Below are 21008 nucleotides of genomic sequence, written 5' to 3'. Positions count from 1 at the left end.
ATTATATAGCATATTCGCGGCTGCAGTTTAAAAACAATCGTTTTTATTTAAAAAAGTTTTTAGTTATTTATATATACAAGAATAATATCCATACAAAAAAATATATTTGTATATTGTTACTTTACGTGCCACAGGTATACTGTTTTCATTATAAAGACAAGAGGCGGAGCTATTCCAATAAAGGAGCTCTTTTTATAACCATCAAATGATTCTATGAATATCTTACTTTTGTTATAAATTATATCTATACAAGAACTAAAGAAAATCAATTATTAAAAGAAAATTCTAGTTTTTTTTTATTTGTATGCAGTGTTCTCTCAAACTTTTTTGTCCAAAGCGGAGTGACTTACTTTTTATTTACCTTACAAAAAAAAAAGTAAAACTCTTTCACCTTTCAGTCTGTAAATATTAAATTTAAAAATGTCATCAAATAGAGAAGGTTGGTTTTTAATGGCTATTTTATTAACCATTTCTTCCTTTTAATTTACAAATACAAACCACATATAAATAAGATTCTAGAAGAAGAAGATCAAATCGCTATAAATTATACAATAAAAAGTATCATGATATTGACTCAAGAGAAAGGTAAATTAATAGAAAGTTTTTTTTATGTACAAGCTATTCATGTTATTTCTTCATTAGTTATAAAAGTTCCAAATACTACAAACGTCAGTATACATACTCAGTCAGCCCTAAAAGAAACCATAATCGCTCTGCAAGATCCTATTCTTCTAGTTCAGGTGATGAGACAGAAGGGGATGAAGAGGATAGAAAAGATTATTGTAAAGGCGGATACCATCCCGTACATGTTGGTGAAAAGTATAAAAATGGACAATACGTTGTCTTGCGAAAATTAGGTTGGGGTCATTTTTCGACCGTTTGGCTTATTAAAGACCAAATGTGAGATAAGGTTGAAAGAGACAGAGTGACTTGTTTACTAAACTACTTCTTTATAGTACTGAGAACCATTTTGCTATGAAGGTTGTCAAGTCTGCCAAACATTATACAGAAACTGCACGAGACGAAATCAAGTTGTTAGAACGCGTAGCTGAAGCAGACCCTACTTGTATTGGTGCAGAATATGTAACAGCTATTATTGATCATTTTATGGTGACTGGTCCAAATGGACATCATGTCTGTATGACCTTTGAAGTACTTGGAGAGAATTTGCTTTCTCTCATTAAAAAATACAAAAACAGAGGAATACCAACCAAAATTGTGAAGCAAATTTCAAAGCAAGCGTTACTAGGTCTTGACTATCTGCACAGAAAATGTGGGATTATTCATACAGACTTAAAGCCCGAAAATGTGTTGATGTATATTGCGAACGCTGAAGAAATGCTTAGAAAGTTGAATACAGATACTATTATGAAGGAAGATAAAGTAAAAGAAGGATCTTACACCGATTACAGTAGAGGAAGAAGCCCAGTGCGTAAAAATCGCGTTGTTAAAATGGTCCCTTCTCAGCCATTGACTTCAGAGAATGATCGTACAACTAGTAGGGGACGCAAACATGTCGAAAAGTCCAGGTGAATTTGATTTTAAAAAGCAAAAATAGTGCATGTTGCTAATAAAAAATTGATATGCACTAGATATGACTCTGCTTCACCCTCAAATTATGAAGATATTCACGATTCTATTAAAATCAAGATCGCAGATTTGGGTAATGCTTGTTGGGTAGATCATCATTTTACTGAAGATATTCAAACGCGACAATATCGTTCACCCGAAGTAATCATGGGGGCCAAATGGGACGCAGGTGCAGATATATGGAGTTTAGCTTGTATGGTAATGAATATTTGCTTGTTATCATTTTAAACAAAAAAGTGTAAACATACATTTTGTGTTAGATTTTTGAATTGCTCACTGGAAACTATTTGTTTGACCCACAAAGAGGCAGTCGATACAGCCGTGATGACGGTAACAATATTTTCAAGTTGACAATAGCGATGATAATAATAACCTTGTTTTATGTTAGATCATCTTGCTCAAATTGTTGAATTAATGGGACCAATGACAAGAGAGTTTGCACTGTCTGGAAAACATTCTTCTGAATTTTTTAATCATAAAGGTGCTTTGAGACGAATTCAAAAGCTAAGGTATTGGTCATTGGAAGACGTGTTGCATGACAAGTATGGATTTAGTCGAAAGGATGCTGAAGAAATTGCAAGCTTTTTGAATCCCATGTTAACTTACGAAGATAGAGCAAGCGCTAAAGATTTAGTAAGTCATCCCTGGTTACATGACGTTGAACCTGTTTTACCTGAAGAGCACTCAGATAAATTAAAATGGAGCAGAGACTATCCTTGGAAAGACTGGGCCAAAGAAAAGAACACAAGGAGACGACGCTAAAAAGATTTTATGACACAATAAAAAGATTTTATTTCAAACATAATACAAAGTATATTATTTATTATTATTTTTGTATGCAGTAAAATGTCTATTTTATAATTGAGGTTTGTTAGGTGTGCTAGATGTGTTTGGTACATTATGTGTTGCTTGTACACTGGTTATACTTGGTGATTTCTTACGAGATTTTTTACGTAATGACATTTTCAGAGTACGAGAAAGACTTTCGGCTCTAGACACACTAGCGTTTTCGAATGCAAATGTATGAAACGGTGAAGAAGATGAGTATCCTGGTGATCCTTCGGCAATAGAGGTTCTTATTGAAAATGCGCGACTAACGGGAGAGGGGATGGGATGGTTATGTGAACTGGACAGACTGGCTGTATAGCTGTTTTGTCGAGGTAGAGATGATATGGAAGAGAAGTCTTGTGTACTGTCGCTGTATAATGTGGACCTGTTTTGGCTTGTAAGGGAATTAGATTTAGAAGAAGCTGCCTTTTCTTGTGCTCTTCTTTCTTTGAGTTGTTTTATTTCTTCTACAAAATTTTTCTGAAAAACTATGGATTTTTTAAAAAATCAGTTTTTGATACTAAAATTAAGGTTTAAACTTACATTCAACTAAAGTGGCATGAAAAGGTTTTAAATCTGCACTAACAAGTTTACTATGGGTCTCTAGGCACTTTTCAATGATTTGGACCTAAAAAATGTAAGTAAAAGAAAAATGCAGAAGAGCTCTGGAGTTTACCTGATCAAGTATTGCTTCTTGAAGTCTGTTAATCCACGGTCGCATTTCAGGATGCTTGCTCCAATATTCTTTACTAAGAAATGCTTTTTTATACAAAGGAACTCCTCCATTAACAGGAGCATCTACAGAACCATTAAGAGACATAGAAAAGGGATTAATATTAATAGGTTGAGTTGTTGGTGAGCGTGTCGTAAGGTAGATAGAGTATTTCTTTTCTAAAGATACTAGCTCCATGTTTTTATTTTCCACCGTCTTTACAGCATTTTCTATAGGTGAGATTTCCTTTGCTTGTACTGATATGATACGTGATCTTCTAACAATAGTAGGAAATTTATCTTCGCATACGAAATCTATCCTTTCAGTCCATAGATTTGAGAAATCAGATTCGGGTTGTTTTTCCTCATTTGACTTTATAATGTCCTTCATAATAGGATGGGTAAAAGTAAACCTTGAGACAGAATTAGATGCATAGTATTTTTTGACAATCTCTGGTGCGTGAGGGTTTGACAGACATAAAATAGAGGCTTTATCAGGGATAGGCACTACAGGTGTAATCTGAAGATATTGACCATCAAGAGAGATCTCCAATTCTTTTAATTCATCCTCATGAAGAGTGGCAGCATTGGAAAATTTACTTGGCAGCAATTGTGCATTTGGATGTCTGTTTTGCATTCTTTCCACAAAGGATGGCATCTTTTCCCATTCTAAACCACGATAAATGTATTGCTGATTTCGGCTGCCAGGTGGAAATCCGCGTCCATAGAATCCAACACGAAAGTATTCTGTAAAGCAACGATCCTTTTTTACCACATTTTGAAACAAAATCGCTTGTCTCTGTAGAATTTCAGAAAGTTTTGGATAATCATAGACGTTATTTTCGTATTCATAAGCCAGTTCTTTGCAAAGCTCCACACACAGTTCCCAAGCGCTCCCCTGCTCGAGGTACGAAATCATCTTCATGTAGAGATTTTCCTTTCTACTAAATGAGCTTTGAGAAGGTAAAAATAATTCTGGTACTTCAGGGAGCTTGGTGGTAGGATCCCAATGAAGCAAATCAGCATGAAACCGTAATGTAAGTGCAGCTTCGATATAATTACCACTATCAACATGGAGCTGAACTAGTTGATGTACATATTTAATGTAAATCTCTTCACGTTCAATGACTTGGATGAATTTCATTAATTTCAAAGTAGCCGTGATTCGTTCATCCATAAATTCGTTATCTGGCGGTAAACTTCTAATTTGCAATAAAAGCCCCAAAAACTTACAAAGCGAATCTACTGACCTCTTGCCTATTGGCAACAAATCTGCCCGATCATCTGCCTGTAATTGATATTCCAAAGCACGGTTCAATTCAACTGTCATTTTCAACTGCAACTGTTCGTCACCTTTATTTTCAGACATAACTAAACGATCCAAAGTGCCAATAAGCAAATGCTGAATATGAATGAGCTCTCCGTAAGAATAAAGTTCGATTGCAATGATGTTCGCGATAACAGTGAATGCATTCAAACGCACACGGTCGTGCAAAGTCAAACTAACAGCACACATAGCGCTCAAAATGTGATAGGACAAATCAGCTTGTAAGAACGATACTTCCGTCTTGATGTAATCGTCTGTATTTTCCTCTTCATGAATGGCAGAAAGCGGCACTTCGTCTGTAGGGCCAATCCTGACACTGTGTCGAGCAGAATAGTAAGTCTCTGGACTCTTCACGTGATCTTCTTCTACCGACCTCTTTCTCGATAAATCATCCTGAAAATTACTGTGTTCACTGTTTGAGAAAAAGTGACTTGCACCGCTGAGAACAGAAGAAGCAAAATCACCACCAAAATAATCATTGCTGAGCGGGATTACCGGCTTGTTATGGCTTTCTGTTTCTTGTTGAGACACCATTCGACGTTGCAGAACTTTTTGTTTTCCAGAAAGTTCCCACAAGGATAGGAATGTCTTGGCTCCTACTCCTCCTCGCATATTACCTGTCATCTTCCAAACAGCACGCTGTTCTTGAGGTGTCAATTGAGAAAGTTCCAATATTGGGCTTCCAACGACTCTCAAAAAGCCAACAAAGTATACCCGCCATAGTAACAGTGTCGATCGCTGCTCTTTAATAAATGTATTACTTTGATCCAAATCAAAATCGTCGTGCGTGGAATAGGCAGCCTCAGCTGGAATAAAGGCTGGTATTTCCAAAATGTCCTTAACAGGCTCCAAGATATGACAAAGTATTATTTGATGAGCAATTACATTCAGATTAAGCCAATTCTTTGGGAACCTACGCCTTTCTCTAGTCACATCTTCTTCGCTACGGGTCATACAATCAGTCAGCAGACTGGTCTCTTCAAGAATCGAGATGTTATCACCAAAAAGAATTGCCATACATGTATAGATGATTCGAAGCAAGAATTTTGATGTGTCTTCAATGCCTTCTTGATCCAGCATCTTTTTGATGAAATTCAACCACAGTTGGCGGGGTGTTAGATAAAAAAGCTCTAATATGACTACGGTAAGATCCAGGATACCAGTACTAATCATTGCTGCATAGTCCTCGTTGATATAAGATTCTGACTTTAGTTGAAAAGGATAGCTATAAGGAAAGGGAAATGTTGGGGAAGAGTTGAGCGCTTGTAAAACAACTGTGAATTTTGATTGATCATTGATGTTCACAGTAGATCGATAAGTGCTACTAGAGGAGTCTTGAGTCACATCTGATACAGGGTTTTTGCTAGTAATCGAGCTTCCCCTTTCCCTTGACGCGTTTACAAAGTGCTTTGGATAATGTTGCGAAGAACCTGGGGGTTCACCTACAGAAGATACATTAGAGACATGCAGTGCTTGAATCGTCAGCCTTTGGATATCCTTGTATGCATGTAACAATTGGGGCACTAATTCCAAAGCAGCACTGGTAATTGCCTCTAGGTCATTTTGTGAGCTCTCAGGTGATACCGTCTCGTCTTCTCCAATGGTTGTAGCAAAAGATGTAGGTCTGGAAGAGCTGGTAGAGGTTGAGATCATTGCATTAGACAGCCCTGATGTGGCCATACCTACTGATCTTCTTACTTTATCCAGCACTTCACTTAAAATTGTAAGTGACAGCCGTAAGTTTTCGATCCACTGTGCTCTGGTCAACCTTGTTTGCTGATGGTCAACCTCCGATTGTTGTTCGGCTTGCTTGGAAAAAATGATATCCTTGGCTGTGGTCATGTAAGAATTGAGCCAGACACGAATCCAACGAATGACGTTTATAGTAAGTTCTAAACGGCAGTTAGGGTCATTGAAAGCAGGACCTCTGACGATATTCAAGATCATTGCAAGTTTGAACGCAACCAGACGACCAGTAACATGAGAACACGCGTCTACAAAAGAGGTGGCGATCGAAACAACCTGATGAGAAGGAAAGAAGTGATGCAATTCAGCTAATACTCCAGCAAAATTCTGAAGAGCCATGGTTTGAGTACCAATCATAGCACTCGGTTGACCTACGCTCATGATGGATTGAATAGCTCTCAGCAGTGTATAGATATTGTCCTTAAAAATCTTGTCGCGCATTTCACGCTCATCCGTATCCTCCTTGTGCTGCTGGCAGAGTCTGGATCGAACAATAAATCGAAATAAATAATCCCATACCTTCATACTACTCCTCAACAACTTTGCCTTTATCGCATCATCCGAGTTTTTACATAATCGAATCAGACTTTTAAGCAACTCATCAAATGTATTCTCTTCTGCAAGAAAATAACTATAGTTTCTGTCACTCTTGTTTTTTTGCTGCTGCTGTTGTTGGTGTTGTTTTTTATCATCTTGTAAAGAAAATCTATTCTCAATGTACACATCCAAAACAGGTCTAAAGTTACTGAACCGACGATCTTGAACAATACCCAGCAGCCAAATAATAGAAGCCAATGCCTGGTCATTGATATCGCAAATCATCTTTTCGCTCACCTCTGTGTCATGATGGTAGGCAAGAATGTCAAACAGCACATCAAATATGTCTCTCAAAAATTTGACTACTTCAACCTCTCCTACAAAGGTAAATTGATCCAGAACTGAGAGAAGTTCCAAATATCCATCTGTGCCATTTTCAATAAGTGAATGCCAATTTAGCAATTTCACCAAAGTCTTGTTTTGTGTGAATTGAGTGGAACATAAAAACGTGGATAAAGATACTGTATCACGCAGCATGGAGAGCTTATTAGGTGTTTGCATTATGGTGTGTCCTGATGAGGTAATAGAATTAGCATCATTTACGCTTGAACTGCCTGCGTGGATGTTGTTGGATGAACCAAAAGAACCAGTAAAACTCTTGAAGCTATGGCTGGATGGTGACTTGCGATGCCTCAATCTGCGAGGAGAGCGCGGCTTGACAATTCCTTCAAAATTTTGCTGCTGCTGCATATTGGACGGAGCTGAGGATCGTGCAAAGCAAGGCGTGTTTTGAAGGTATATGCGTGGATGAGAGGATGCAGGATCATACTTGTACAAATTTAATGCATGTGTCCCGTCTGCAACAAAGTCACGGTGAAGAGGTGATAGAAATAATGGCAAAAAGCCTACTGCCAGAACCTTTTCTCCTCCACCCGAATTAAGCGATGTCCCTGGTTGGTTTAGCTGTTTTGATGCCATGTAGTGACTACTTCGATGTTTAACGGTCAAGTAAACATGCGATCTCTCCCATTGATGAAGGCTATCCATACTAATCTTGATCATCTCACCCCATTTGGGTCGTAATTCATGGTAAAAGACAATACTTTCCCAATAGGTCATTGGGCGTATACCAGATCCTGCAAAGATGGCGTTTTCAATAATTTCTCCCGTCTTGTTGTCTCTGACGCACATTGTGACTTGGATGTTCCTCGATCTACCAAATTGAGAAAAGTCGCCCGAATCTAAAACGATGTAGAGTTCGTTTCGATTATCTTCCGGGAAAACCGCATCAGCAAATCCAAGCCGTAGTGTATGCGATATACCGTGCAGCAGGGCTGCATTAATATTTAGCACTTCGTCCAACAAACCATAAAATGTACGCAAGGAAACTCGAATCATATCTGCCTTGGGGTTCTTTGCGTACTCCTTAGTGTTATTGAAAATGATGTCTTCATGGAGTGTAGCATAATTAGATTCAGTGACTGCTGTATAAATAGGCATGCTGTGATCAATCAAGGAATGCTGCTGAGTTGAAGTAGTAGCTGTGGTGATGGCTGATTCAAATTGAAGCAGGAGTGAGCTTAACTTTAACACAGCACAGCCAAATGGTCTTCTGCACATATTAAGGGTGTTTTGTGTGACAGCAAGTTGTTTTTGAAAAGATTGGTGTTTGTTTGAGTGAAAAATGTAGGGTGTATGTGTGTTACCAAAATGCTCCTTTTCTGTAAATTTCATGCCTCCTAATCGGATAATATGACAAATCAAATAAACATTGTCAAGTAAATCATGGGTAGACAGGTCAACAAAAAGAGTTTGAAGTTTTCCTATTTGACTTTCCTCCTTGGGCATACCTTGATTGTTCAAGACGACAACAAACGGTTCGGTTATGTATTTCTTTTCAGAAGCCGAGTAAAGCGTGAAATAAAGCTCGGTAAACTCACCTAAATGAGAAATGTGGGCGATACATGCTTTAAATTCGAAAAATAAGTGATAGAACTTTGCGCGCTTTTGATGTTTTTCAGAAGCTCCTAAAGTATTATTTGGGCTCTTTAAAGTGTTTAGGGTGGCACTGCTGCTATTCAGGGTAACATCCTCTTGGTGCAGTAATGAGCCCGAGGCAGTTCTTGGCAGTAGTGATGGTTTACTGCCTGCTGTCACTGTTGAAGCTATTTTCCAGTGCATTTTGTATATCATGCTTAAGGAAGTATTGGTTGCATCTAACAAATAACCCTTTTCAGGATGCCGGATGATCATTGCCTGATTTCTTTCCAAATTCCCAATGACCATGCGATTGATAATGCCCTTTCGGAGTTTGATTAATTCTTCTCTGGACAAAGCTTGATCTAATAACTGTCTCCGGGCCTGAAAGAGATAATTGACATTATCCTTGATTGCGTGAAATGCATTGTAGTCTCTTTTTTCAATACAATCATAAAGTAAACCATTCCATTCACTCACACAAGCTGCAATCTCGTCTACTAAGGGCTCCGAACTTCCAATAGCAGTTGACTGATCAAAACGTGCAAGTGGCAGAGCAGGTGGGGGTATATGCGCGTTGGATGGCTTTTTAGAATCAAGTGGTTGGTGATCTAGGTTAAGTTCACTAAAGCTACCTGGTCGAGTTGACGTTGGGCTATCTAATGAATTGCTTAAGCTATGTCTAGGCTGAATAAACGACTCCGAAAACGATCTCGGTAAGCCAATCGGAATCTCGATTACTGTATTCGGTCTGCTTGTTTGTTCTTCAGGCAAATCACGATGTCGTTTGAAAGGTAAAGCTTCAGCTTCATCGGGATCAATGTCAATGTATTCCTTGATCTGAACATGGGAACGAGGGAAACAGCCCATTTGAGCATTGTTCGGTTTTTTACCCTCCTCTAGCGTACACAAGACATAACCTCTGTACCATTGTCCCTGCTGTTCGATGGCAAATACTTCATCGCCGACTTCAAGAGATATAAAATGACTGTAATCTTCTATATTAGTTGAGATGGGTTGGTCTGTGATGACTGAAGAAGAGCAAGTGATAATGGAAGCGTCATCGTTAGCTGAATTATTTATTGATAAGTTACTAGTTGAATAAGGTCTTGTCGGTATTAAATTGGAAGGAGAGAATGGGTAAATAGCAATTCCATGTGCTATCTTTGGCAGTGGTAGCCACTTCATAACAATAAAAAAAAAAAGTACAAAAATAAAAGATAAACAAGCCAAAAACTAATAATACATATCAACATAAATATTAATTAAAATTCAATTGCTATTTGTTATCAAAATATACCTTTTTTTATTACAAATAAATAAATATATTTTTTAAAGAAGGCAGGAAAAAAGAACAAGAGGAAAGAGAAATTATCCAACTTTTTTATTTTATTTTTGCTGACTTTGAACGTTTGCTCTTGTTTAACCTGTAAAAATTCAATGTCTCATCAAATTTGACTTGGTCATTTATTTTCTTTTGCCATTGAACTGCTGGTATCAAATCAATCTTAAATCTATTACTTGCTTCTTGAACAAATTTGTCTTGTGCGGCTTGATTTCTTACTTCACTAATGCAAAGAATAGTCGTATTTTCGTTTGACAAGTAATCCATAGTCTCAACTAAATCAATTGCACTTGCTTCTGAATAAATACAATCACAAGCTAAAATATAATCAATATCCCCTGCCGATTTTATATAATCCATCTCTTGTTTGTTATTCCACAACAAGGGTTCCACTACAATTGTATTTTCATTGGTTTCATTCTTTCTTCTTCCACTCAATGATTTTACTGCTATTTTATTGGCTTCCACATTCTTCTCAAGCGTATTAATTAGTTCTCCAATATCTGTCATCATCACTTCTTCAATACCAAGTTTATGCAGCATAATACCGATAAGCCCTACTCCAGATCCTAACTCAACCCAACGTTTTGAATGGTCTAATTTAATTAAGCTATGTCGGTCTCTCTTGGTACTCAATCTTTCTAAATAAGAGCAAACTACAATTGAACTCAACCAAATATACCCACCCAAATAATTTGAATGAGGATCTTGGACTAATACAATGTCATGTGGTCCAATATGAATGGTCAAGGTGTCTGCTGATTGAAGTGCCCAACGGTCTAGTTTATGAATATCGCGTCGAAATGGTTGGCCATCTTCCCATCCTTCAATTGTTGCAATAGCAGGTTCTTCCTCTGCAAGTTTTTTACCCATCCTCTCATACAAAAAAATGTTTGGGGTTTAAAAGTAGCACGGGGAAAGGGGAAAAAATGGCGCGTTACTTGTTTACAGCAGGAGAAATTTTATGTTGTACAAAAGCATGATATCCTACTATAAACTTTTTACAAGTGGAAGACTAAACGCCAATAAAAAAAAAACAATCAAGATCCCTTATTTTCGTTTTATTATCTGTGTAGTGTCCTTCTGTGTTAACTTTCAATTCGTTTTTTACGAATTAAGGTTTCACAAGCTCACCTACTTTAAAAAAAGAGTTGAAGTAGATCATACAGTTGGAAATGAAAATTGGTTCTTGTACTGTTTGTAAACTTTTATTTATAGTGTTTCTACCATTGCTGAATTGAATTGAAAATAGAAAAGGACAAATTTGTGCATACAGCTCAATTATGTAAACAAACTGGCTATCACAATGCACTGAAATAAATAGTGGTTTCACTAATTTATATAAAGTAGAAACTTATAAAAAATGATGTATGAAAACGAGGTCAGTATTTTAAAAAAGTAAAAAAAAAAAAAGGAAAGAAGAAAACAATGGGAAAAAAAAGTGTTGTTCCACAAAAAGCTTACCTGATGATTACTGCTTTGTTCAAATGGCGAGTCCTATTCTTATTGTACCACTTGGATTTTTACTGCACCTTTTCCCCTATTTTTTTTTTAATGTCAAGAGGAAGAGATTATTTAAATCAAGCAAAATGGAATAATTTTGATAAATTATTATTGGAAGCATCTAATCTTAATCTATCAGAAGTAGGCACAGACTTTTTTTTATTATATTAAATAAATTAATCCCTTTAGAATAAAAAGATTGAACCAAGTACAATTCCTCAACACAGAAGAGAATCACAAGTCAGTTATGAATCGTTTGACCAATCAAGTTCTTCTTCAGTGTATTCCAGTGTTCCTGCGCTCTCTAGAAATTCGACACTGTCTTCTACCAGCACTCGAAATTCCAGTTTTTCATTCCAACATTCTAGCATCTCGCGAGAAAATGCAATACACAAACCTCATTCTGTAGATGATCCATCTTTTCTTCCCTCCAAACCAGGATCATTTCATAATTCAGAATTATTACAAAAAAAGCATCGCCACAATGTAGAACCTGGCTGCTGCTTTGTGCCTTGTAAAAGAGTACACATGGATTTTATACCAACTGCTCAGCAACATTTTATCACCCCTATTTTTGTTATGGTAACCACAGCAATATTAACAAAGAACAGTATGATATACTTACATATAAACAAAGGCAGGGAAACATTTTGCAAGTATATTATCTTTGCTATTCAATTATCATGAATTGGATCCATTTACAGTAAGTTCAAAGAGCATATACCCTATTTCAATATGTTTTAATGTTTGCGGATAGCCTAAACAAGATTATGAAAAAACAATAACTTGGGAAATAGACGATCAAAGCTCACTTTTAACCATGTCACAATACACATATTTGCCAAACAGTCATTCCGCCTGGCAGCATCTTGCAAATAATTTAGGGCAACGACTTGGAATCACTTCTATTCTAGTTGCTTCGCCTTATGATACCATGTAAAAAAAGAAAAAGAAAGCACATTGTGCTCTGAAAATAATCTAATTTACAATAGAAATACCTTATATAAACTTTTGGATCACCTTGTGCATTCAATTGATCAGGCTCACGCAACAGATACATGTCCATGGTGGACTCGGGTAATCCTTATTATCGATCAAGCCACGTATGAAGAGCGCAAATTGTTTCTAACATACGAGATGCCAAAAATCATGGCGCGTTACAGACTTTCACATCCTCTTTCTGTTTTATTTATTAATACCCTTTACGATAACCCAAAGTACAGTCAGCGCATCCTTTGGCAGATGATGAAAAAGCATATGCTATGTGGACGCTGGACATATACACCTCAGAATGATAATGATGATGATTCTGACAGTAGCAGTGATGACATGTATGCCTTTGCAACTGTAATTGAATATGAAAATGGTAAACGAAAGAAACCACCAAAGATTGAAAAGCTCAACTGTTATCCTGGTGATGATGGTACTAGTGTTCCCCAATAAATATACCTTAATTCTTAGAATAAACAAAAAAATACGTCTTTATTTGTTATATTTACATATTTCACGTATTATTATTATTATTATTTTGATTGGATGGATCAGGAAAATAAGAAAATCCTAAAGGCTGGTTAAATCCTCCAGGTATAGAAAATACATTGTTAGATGCTTGTATAAAATCCATCGTGTCATTCAGTCCAGTATAAAAACCAAGGTCGGGTGTAGTTTCAGACATGGCAGCCGAGTAATAAGACAAATTCCAGTCATTAATATTTGATGTTGCTGTTTCACTGTTGTTATTCACGAGAGGCGGTATATCGGACATAGGTTGCTGTTGAAATAAATCAGGAGAAGATTGTTGATATAGTTCAGGCGTTGATTGTGCATCAGTGGCTTTCCGATGCCCTTTTAATACTTTATCATGGATCATGTATAAATCTCGAATCATAAAATATAGCTTATCCGCCATAGCCCAGTAATTTCTTGCTGCCTAATATCATTATTGAACAAAGTTTTTGTGAGTGAAAGAATAATGACAATAGCAAGAAAATACTTTACCACCAAAAATTTCATATAAGCAGGAAGTGCTTTTCTTGCTTTCTGAGCTTCTTCTTCTTTTGAAGAAAAGGAGACACTGACAACGACTGTGGCAACCGTGTATATCAAATAAGTAAGATAAGGTGGAATTAATTCTTTTCTTGTTCCAATCTTATCGACCAAAACAGTAACGTTATCTACAGCCTTCATACACTTAGCAAGACTCTTGGCAACAAAAGCCTTCAATTCCGGTAAAACAACTTCAGAATCAAGGGTATCAGCTACCACCATGGAAGGTCGATGCAATAAAATGACTAATGTATTGTGTAAGATATGCAACTACACAAAAAAGTTATATTAAACCTTCCTCATGTAGAGAAAAAAACGTACCATGATGAGTGCGCCTTGGTGAGTTGGATTGATTTGTAATTCATAATTTGTTGGAATATTTTTAAATTCTATAGGCAAATCCTCATACAAATCATCAATCATTTTATCTAGTTTCGAAATCTCTGAATCCGGATGATAAGGAGGATGTGTGCTCGTCTGAAACTTTTCTTTCTTATTCACAAATGCTGTCACTTTGCCCAAGACATTACTAGCCCTGGTGAAATAAGCAAAACCGTTCAAAACTGGCTTTTGCCCTGAATTCTGTTCTTGACGACTACTGTCAATATAACTTCCTAAAAGCTGGCTTTTACGAACACCACCGATATTCAGAAGCAGGTACTGACTTCCATCCAAGGATTCAGTATAATAATGTCCAGAATTACAGGTTGAATTCACTCTGGCAGGTAACAAAGCAGTACAGAAAGGTTCCGTCAGTGTACTTGGCCTGCCAGTAGCGGCAGTGGAAAACCTAAAGTACAATATTTAGTATAAAGCATACAACAGGATGCTATATATAATTACTTGTCTATTGTGTAGATACTCCAAAATACTTTTCTCGAAGTTTCTTGTTCAGTCAATCTCTCAAGCGTCGGATTCGCATTATCATTTTCAATATTTTCATGAAGCCCTAATTCCATCGCCATACGGATAGCCATACCACCATACATCCAACTCCTATATAAAATGTTAGAGAAAAGAAAAATAAATAAAGAGGAAGAGATTTTGCCTTGGTCCTCTACCACAACCATATTCATGTAAAGTTAATAAAGTAATGCCTTGAACATTAGATATACTTGGTTCATCAATTGCTTTTATCAATAACTTTCTAGCTGCATCAGCATATACTTCTCCCCCACGCCATGGAGGATTCTTTTTAATATCAGGTCTTTCGGAATACCTTTGTTAAAATACTTAGCGCACACATTATAATTTTAACACATGAGCTCGGTAATTTGTCCTACCTTGCACAAGCTGCTAATAAAGAAAGCAACAGAAAGTCGGCACACTTTCCTTCTCTGATATTTTTTCTAAGTGTGGCTTCATCAAATAAGGGACAAAATGGATGAAGATAAGTAAAATATAAATCGGTTATATGCTCAATAACATCCATAGGTGGTAATGTTTTTTCATTCAGCTCTGTTGATTGTGGTTGCTGTATTAGAGCATGAGTCGGAGGTGAGGGAAAGCTCGAAGATATACTCGAAAAAGAGGTAGGTGAACTCGAATGTTGATGATGTTCTTCCCTACTTGTTTTGCCTCTTTTTATACGTTGCTCATATTCTGGTGTTTCATTTTGCTGTTGTTCTTGACTACTGTTACTACCCGCTGCTGCTGTTTCTGAAGATAACAATATTTTTTCCATTTTAGCTAATCGTTGTTCAAGCAATTCTATGTATCCTTGTCGAGGACCTCGCTTTTTCATACTCTTGCTATACACACATTCAGTGTTTAATCGCGTGCAGTTTCCACAATTAGGTTTCGAACCATCGCATTTGATCTAAATTAGTTTTTTATCATCTATTTGCTGCGGAATATTTGGTTATCTCTTTGAATTACCTTTTTTCTTCTACACAGTTCACAAGCTTGCGTTAGTCTTTTTCGTTTATTTTCACTATTTTCTGCATTATTTGAAGACATATTAAAAAAGACAAAATAGGAAAAAAAATCAAAAAGAAAAAAAAAATAAAAACAGAAAGAGAAACCAATCTATTTTTTATTCATTTCATGCTGTTTTAAGCAGTCACTTGTTTTTAATGTTGAAATGTGAGTTTCACATTAAAGAGGGTCTTGTTCATATAACTGTTGATAGATACACCACTCTCTCCATTAATCTTGTACGGTACTGCAAGTTTTTCGATTCCTGATACAAGTCCCTTGCTGCATATAAAGTCATCCAATGAAATCTCTTTGATCTGCCTTAATCCACCAAAGAATTCAGTCAACGCCTTTTCTAGCTCCAGCTTTCTCGACGCGTTCTCTAGACCCTCCAGATCTAAGAAAGCAAATGGGTCGTCCTCAGGTGGTTCTCTAGATACATCACGCTTTCGACCAGTCAGAGAAAGGTACTCCAGTTCTTGGGTACAAGGGATCATGCAGGTACGCCAGATGTTGGCTGTCAGCGCGCTGCATCGGTTGAGCGAAAGAGATTGCAAACAGATTCGACTCGTAATCATTTTATATTTAATTAGCAAATCTTCTTCCGCGTTTCCCAGGTAATGAATTGGTCGCACAGGTTGTTCCCACTCGGAGCGCCCAGCATCTCTCGCCCGCATCACTGACTCTTCAAAATCGTAAATATTTAACAGGTGAAGTGCCTTCAGGGACGCTGGGAATATGGGTGAAATAGATGAGGGTCGGTTAAAGAAGGGAGTGCTCGCGCCTCCGAGATTACAAGGTTTGTGGAAATGTAGCTGTAGCTCTTCCAATTTGATTAGGTGAGAAAACATGGATAGATGCACAGTTACTCGATTGTCCTCTCGGCGTATGTTATCGCATATTAATGTCTTTATCTGGTTAAATGTCTTTACAATTTTACTAATGTCTTCTATATACAAATCAGCCAAGCGAATCTTGTTGAGGTGTTCAAATGGAGAAACGCTGGGTACATTAATAAGTCTTGATAAGTTGGGTATGCTTGTTATATTTTCTTCTTGAAGGAAAGGTGATGTGATAGTGAGTGATTCTACGTGAGAAAGGTGAAAAGAGCCTCTTCCATTTCGACATAGTATGCTGAGATGCTTACTAAAGTGATGAAATTCGTAGTGTACGTTTTTCCACTATATTCAAAAAGGATTAACTGCATGCACGCTTTTAGCACAACACGGTTGTTCTTGTTACCAAAAAGGGTTGTAAAGCAGTCCGCCTCCACTTTTTACAAACATTCGCAATGGTCGTCAGTGCTTTGATGTCAGTATAATATGAAAAAATTCGCAATATACATTCTTGAGGTAATCTGAATATAGGTGTGTCATTTGTCAAGAACAAATCCTCATCACTCGATCGTGTCGATTGGTATTTTGCTAGTTCATTAGATTTCGATGCAGTAGTAATTGTCATTGTCTTTTTAGGGAACGATCGTCGAGTATATACTGGATCGGTTTCATTCTCCTTATCAACATTGTAAGGAATCTTTTTCTAACGTAATTTAGACCACAAACACATACATTATTTGATTGATTTCACTTACCATGACAGTTGACGTTTTATTGTCCTTTCGCACTGACCTCACCCTCTTTTCTCTATCTACAATCATTTTACTGTTTACATTCTTGGCTTGTAGAGGCATTGGCATCATCTCTATGTAAAAACTAAAGGAGAAGGGGACTGTTACTATTAAAAAAAGTTGGTCTTCAGTTCTTACAAAAGTGAATTTTTATTCAAGTGCCGTTCAGTGACGTGCACTGTATACAATCAGAGAAAGCAAGAGAAATAGTAGCTAGTCAAGTACACGTAGGGTTAGCAAAAAGAAAGGGGTGCTATTAGAATTGAATGGATAGCTGGGACGCGTCGTTATTGTATTCAGTGATCTTTGGAACTCATATTTCTTGTGTACTGCGTACTTTGATGAGATCAAAAAGTAGTTGATTACAAGTAGTTGCAGCAATTTCTTCTACAGCTTCAAGAATAGCGCAGCCTACAAGGGTCTTGTGTGTATAAAATGAATTTTTGAATAGGTAAGAATAATTTTATAGCATTAATATAAAGTATTTATATTAAATTAGAACGGTAGACATTTGATAAATTCTTATGTAAAAAACATGCTAGATCTAGGATAGGGCAAATTTTTATACAAAAGTATTATAAAAACCTGATATGAAATGGAGATTAGGGTATTTATAATGAAGTTTTTTTTTTTAACTATTCCTTCGATTGTTCAATGCTATCAAATATTCACAATCAGAAGAGCCGAATTGCTTTTTGCATTCGTAACCACTTATAATGCGGCGATCAAAGTGGCCCAGTATAACTGGCGCTTCCATCTTTTTATTTTTCCTGATAAAGAGGTAGCTTAAGTCAAAAGATTTATTGTTCGAGTGTTTGATCAAACTGACTTTACCATATTTCTCACTTACTATTCGGTGGCGATATTAAAAAAGTATAACTGGAATTTCATTCAAACTTTACACTGATCAGCTTGGAAAGCGCAACTACACTGTATCAACAAAGCTTAAAGTGTAAGACTGAATTTTCTCATAAGCTTGAAGCTTGCAAATCGATATTATTATAAACAAAATGCTGCAGTGCTATTAAGAAAGGTGATACAAAATGTTTAGAAGCATTTGTGTGTTGATATGATTTTCTCTGAAACTATGTATTCTTATTTGAGATAGATTAAAGTTTAATTACTTTATTACTTAATTCTTTTATTTAAAGCATCTTGTCAACAGTCTAAAACATTCTATGAAGGATGCTAGAAATTGGCTGTCCCCCACAAACAAGGTTTCTTTTTAACACATGTTTAAGGTATATATTGATATGAAGTTGATGCGGAATGATATATGTTTATTTTAAAAAAAAAAAACTTTTTGTCCCTGGTCCAGTGTCCCAGAAGCTCTTCCATATCTAACAAGCATGTTTCGATAGACAAGCAGTGTAGCTGGGTTAAAGCTTTTGAATTTTTGCTCATTTTTTCCTTTTATTATTTTCAACTCTATACATATATTGATTATTCTTACTTTCATGTAAGTATACTAAGCATATCAGCCAAAGACGTATCTAACCTTCTTTGATTTCATTTTGTATCCATTTGAGTATTTTCTTTACTTTCTATTTGGGTCTCTTGCAATTTTTTTTATCTCTTTTCCGATTATTTCAACTCAGTTTACCAATAATTAATAAAAATAGTGTATAGTACTCCTTCTGTCAGCATTCAAGACAGCAAACTATAAATACCATGACGATGTTCAATGTGGACACTCGAATTACTACCGCAGTTAACAGGAAAGAATAAACCGGGGGGCATCATCGGGTTTGCAAGGTTTCTTAGTTTGCTTAAAAGAGATCAAGTTAAATTTATGTTTGAGTTGAAAGAAATTACCAGTAAAGCAAAGGGTAATGGATGAAATCGGTTTAAAGTATAAAGCGCATTCATTTCAATTGGTCCGTGTAAAGTGCAGCTTCAGGGACACGAGTTTAGAATAAGATTACTTTCATATCATTCATTGTATTAAATACACGATTAAGATTTTGAACTTATTTAAAGTAATGTTCATCAACAATGTATGCTCATGTATTAAGAAAAGCAATTTCCATTTGAATAATGAGGTCAATGTATATGGAGCGCTAATATCATAACATGATTGCTATCAAAGACATAAACTAATTCAAGACAACATTTGTCTAGACTACACTATGGGTTTATATATAAGATATTCTTTGTCTATGGCTAATGCACTCCTGTCTTCTTTCTGTGTCCCCTCTTTGGGCTGACCAATGATTGTGTATATATTTTTTTCAAAAAAAAAAAAAAAAAAAAAAAAAAAAAAAAAACTGTGTTTATGCGCGATTGCTTGTATTTTCTTAGCTTTAAATTTTTTTCCTCACTTTTCATTTGTTCCACTTAAATTCCAGTACTGCTTTTCGTACCTCAAACTAGTCACAAGAAAATAAGCTTTTTTAAATCAAAAAATATTTCACGATTCTCCTTTCTCTCTCTCTCTCTTTTATTATATTATAAAACATGGCTTCCTCCAAAGATAACAAGAAGGCCACCAAGGTCGACAAGAAAGTAACCAAGTCTGAAAAGAAGGAAGTAACCAAGAAGCCTAAGGCTGAAAAGAAGGTTGAACAAAAGAAGGAAGAATCCTTTGAATCTGATAGCTCTGACTCCTCTGACTCTTCCGACTCTTCTGATGAAGAAGAAGAAGAAGAAAAGAAAGAAGAATCCTCTGAATCTTCTGAATCCTCTAATGAAAGTTCAGAGTCATCCTCCGAAGAAGAAGAAGAAAAGATGGAAGTTGATGAAAAGAAGGAAGAATCCTCTGATGACTCCTCTGACTCCTCTGATGAAGAAGAATCCAAGGGTAAGAAGAGAAAGGCTGAAGAAGAACAAGAAGAAATTCCTGTTCCCAAGGCTGCAAAGACTGAAGAGAACTATACTATTTGGTGTGGTGGTATCAGCTTTGAAGCTACTGCTGATGATGTCCGTGAGTTCTTTGGTGAATGCGGTGAGATCAAAGATGTTAGAATTAGAATTGATGAAGCCACTGGCAAGAACCGTGGTTTCTGTCACATTGATTTTGCCACTCAAGAAGCCAAGGATGCTGCTGTTGCCTTGTCTGGTAACGAATTCTTAGGTCGTCGTATTCGTATTGATGGTGCTGATGGTGGTAAAAAGACAAACACCAGTGGTCCCGCCTCGGCTACTAAGAAGGTCTTTGTTGCCAACTTGAATCGTGATTATGATGAAGATGCTCACCGCACTGCTCTTACTGAAGCTTTCCAAGAATTTGGTACTATTGTTGGTGACATTCGTTTGCCTTACAACAGAGAATCTGGTGCCTTGAAGGGTATTGGTTACATTGAATTTGAAACCACAGAACAAGCTGAAGCTGCCGTCAAGGGCATGAACGGTGTAGAAATCAACGGTCGTCCTCTTCGTACTGACTTCTCTGGTGATAATGACCGTGACCGCTTCGGTGGCAACCGTGGTGGTCGTGGTGGATTCCGCGGTGGTCGTGGTGATTTCCGTGGCGGTCGTGGTGGACGTGGTGGTAACCGTGGTGGTTTCCGTGGTGGTCGTGGTGGATTTGCCCCTCGTGGTAACCACCAAAAGTTTTAAGATGTATAAATTTTGATTCATTTCACTTTACTTTATCATTTTTTATTACATTTCATGCTTAGAATATCATTCATCATTGACATTTTAATCATATTTCATTTATTGTAAAATAATAAAAAGCTTATGTGTACAATTAGAGTTTATTAAAATACAAAATTGGAAAGTGATACTAAAATGGATCATTCAATAAGATTCTTAAACCCTTCTGAGGCAGCCAAGGTTGGTTGATTTCAGGATTTGATATTCTTTTTCTAATGATTCTGTGCTTATATAATTCGTTATTATTTACAATCGAT

The 21008-nt window shown here is 36.6% G+C and overlaps 6 protein-coding genes across 6 annotated transcripts; 3 read left to right on the top strand and 3 right to left on the bottom strand.

The window, feature by feature from the left end:
• Positions 1-975: 975 nt before the first annotated feature.
• Positions 976-2352, top strand: RO3G_00054 (uncharacterized protein; the record flags this gene model as incomplete). The annotated part of the gene is made up of 4 exons (XM_067654645.1): positions 976-1529; positions 1593-1788; positions 1851-1920; positions 1979-2352. 4 exons carry the CDS (start codon positions 976-978, stop codon positions 2350-2352), a joined length of 1194 nt encoding a protein of 397 aa, XP_067510746.1.
• Positions 2353-2944: 592 nt separating this feature from the next.
• Positions 2945-10934, bottom strand: RO3G_00053 (uncharacterized protein; the record flags this gene model as incomplete). Its single annotated transcript, XM_067654644.1, has 4 exons — positions 2945-3046; positions 3095-9898; positions 10030-10143; positions 10281-10934. The coding sequence occupies 4 exons, from the start codon at positions 10932-10934 to the stop codon at positions 2945-2947; spliced, it is 7674 nt and encodes a 2557-aa protein (XP_067510745.1).
• Positions 10935-12092: 1158 nt separating this feature from the next.
• RO3G_00052 (uncharacterized protein) lies at positions 12093-13007 on the top strand (the record flags this gene model as incomplete). The annotated part of the gene is made up of 4 exons (XM_067654643.1): positions 12093-12146; positions 12202-12267; positions 12322-12500; positions 12557-13007. The coding sequence occupies 4 exons, from the start codon at positions 12093-12095 to the stop codon at positions 13005-13007; spliced, it is 750 nt and encodes a 249-aa protein (XP_067510744.1).
• A 61-nt stretch (positions 13008-13068) lies between these two features.
• On the bottom strand, positions 13069-14587 carry RO3G_00051 (uncharacterized protein; the record flags this gene model as incomplete). The annotated part of the gene is made up of 4 exons (XM_067654642.1): positions 13069-13494; positions 13563-13880; positions 13932-14400; positions 14454-14587. 4 exons carry the CDS (start codon positions 14585-14587, stop codon positions 13069-13071), a joined length of 1347 nt encoding a protein of 448 aa, XP_067510743.1.
• A 1095-nt stretch (positions 14588-15682) lies between these two features.
• On the bottom strand, positions 15683-17184 carry RO3G_00050 (uncharacterized protein; the record flags this gene model as incomplete). Its single annotated transcript, XM_067654641.1, has 4 exons — positions 15683-16673; positions 16801-16831; positions 16871-17066; positions 17119-17184. The coding sequence occupies 4 exons, from the start codon at positions 17182-17184 to the stop codon at positions 15683-15685; spliced, it is 1284 nt and encodes a 427-aa protein (XP_067510742.1).
• Positions 17185-19611: 2427 nt separating this feature from the next.
• Positions 19612-20712, top strand: RO3G_00049 (uncharacterized protein; the record flags this gene model as incomplete). Its single annotated transcript, XM_067654640.1, has 1 exon — positions 19612-20712. One exon carries the CDS (start codon positions 19612-19614, stop codon positions 20710-20712), a length of 1101 nt encoding a protein of 366 aa, XP_067510741.1.
• Positions 20713-21008: the final 296 nt, after the last annotated feature.

The sequence above is a fragment of the Rhizopus delemar genome, genomic scaffold (assembly GCF_000149305.1).
Source record: "Rhizopus delemar RA 99-880 supercont3.1 genomic scaffold, whole genome shotgun sequence".
Taxonomy (NCBI): domain Eukaryota; kingdom Fungi; phylum Mucoromycota; class Mucoromycetes; order Mucorales; family Rhizopodaceae; genus Rhizopus; species Rhizopus delemar.
Note: the sequence above shows the minus strand (reverse complement) of the source record. Positions and strands in the feature narration are given on the sequence as shown.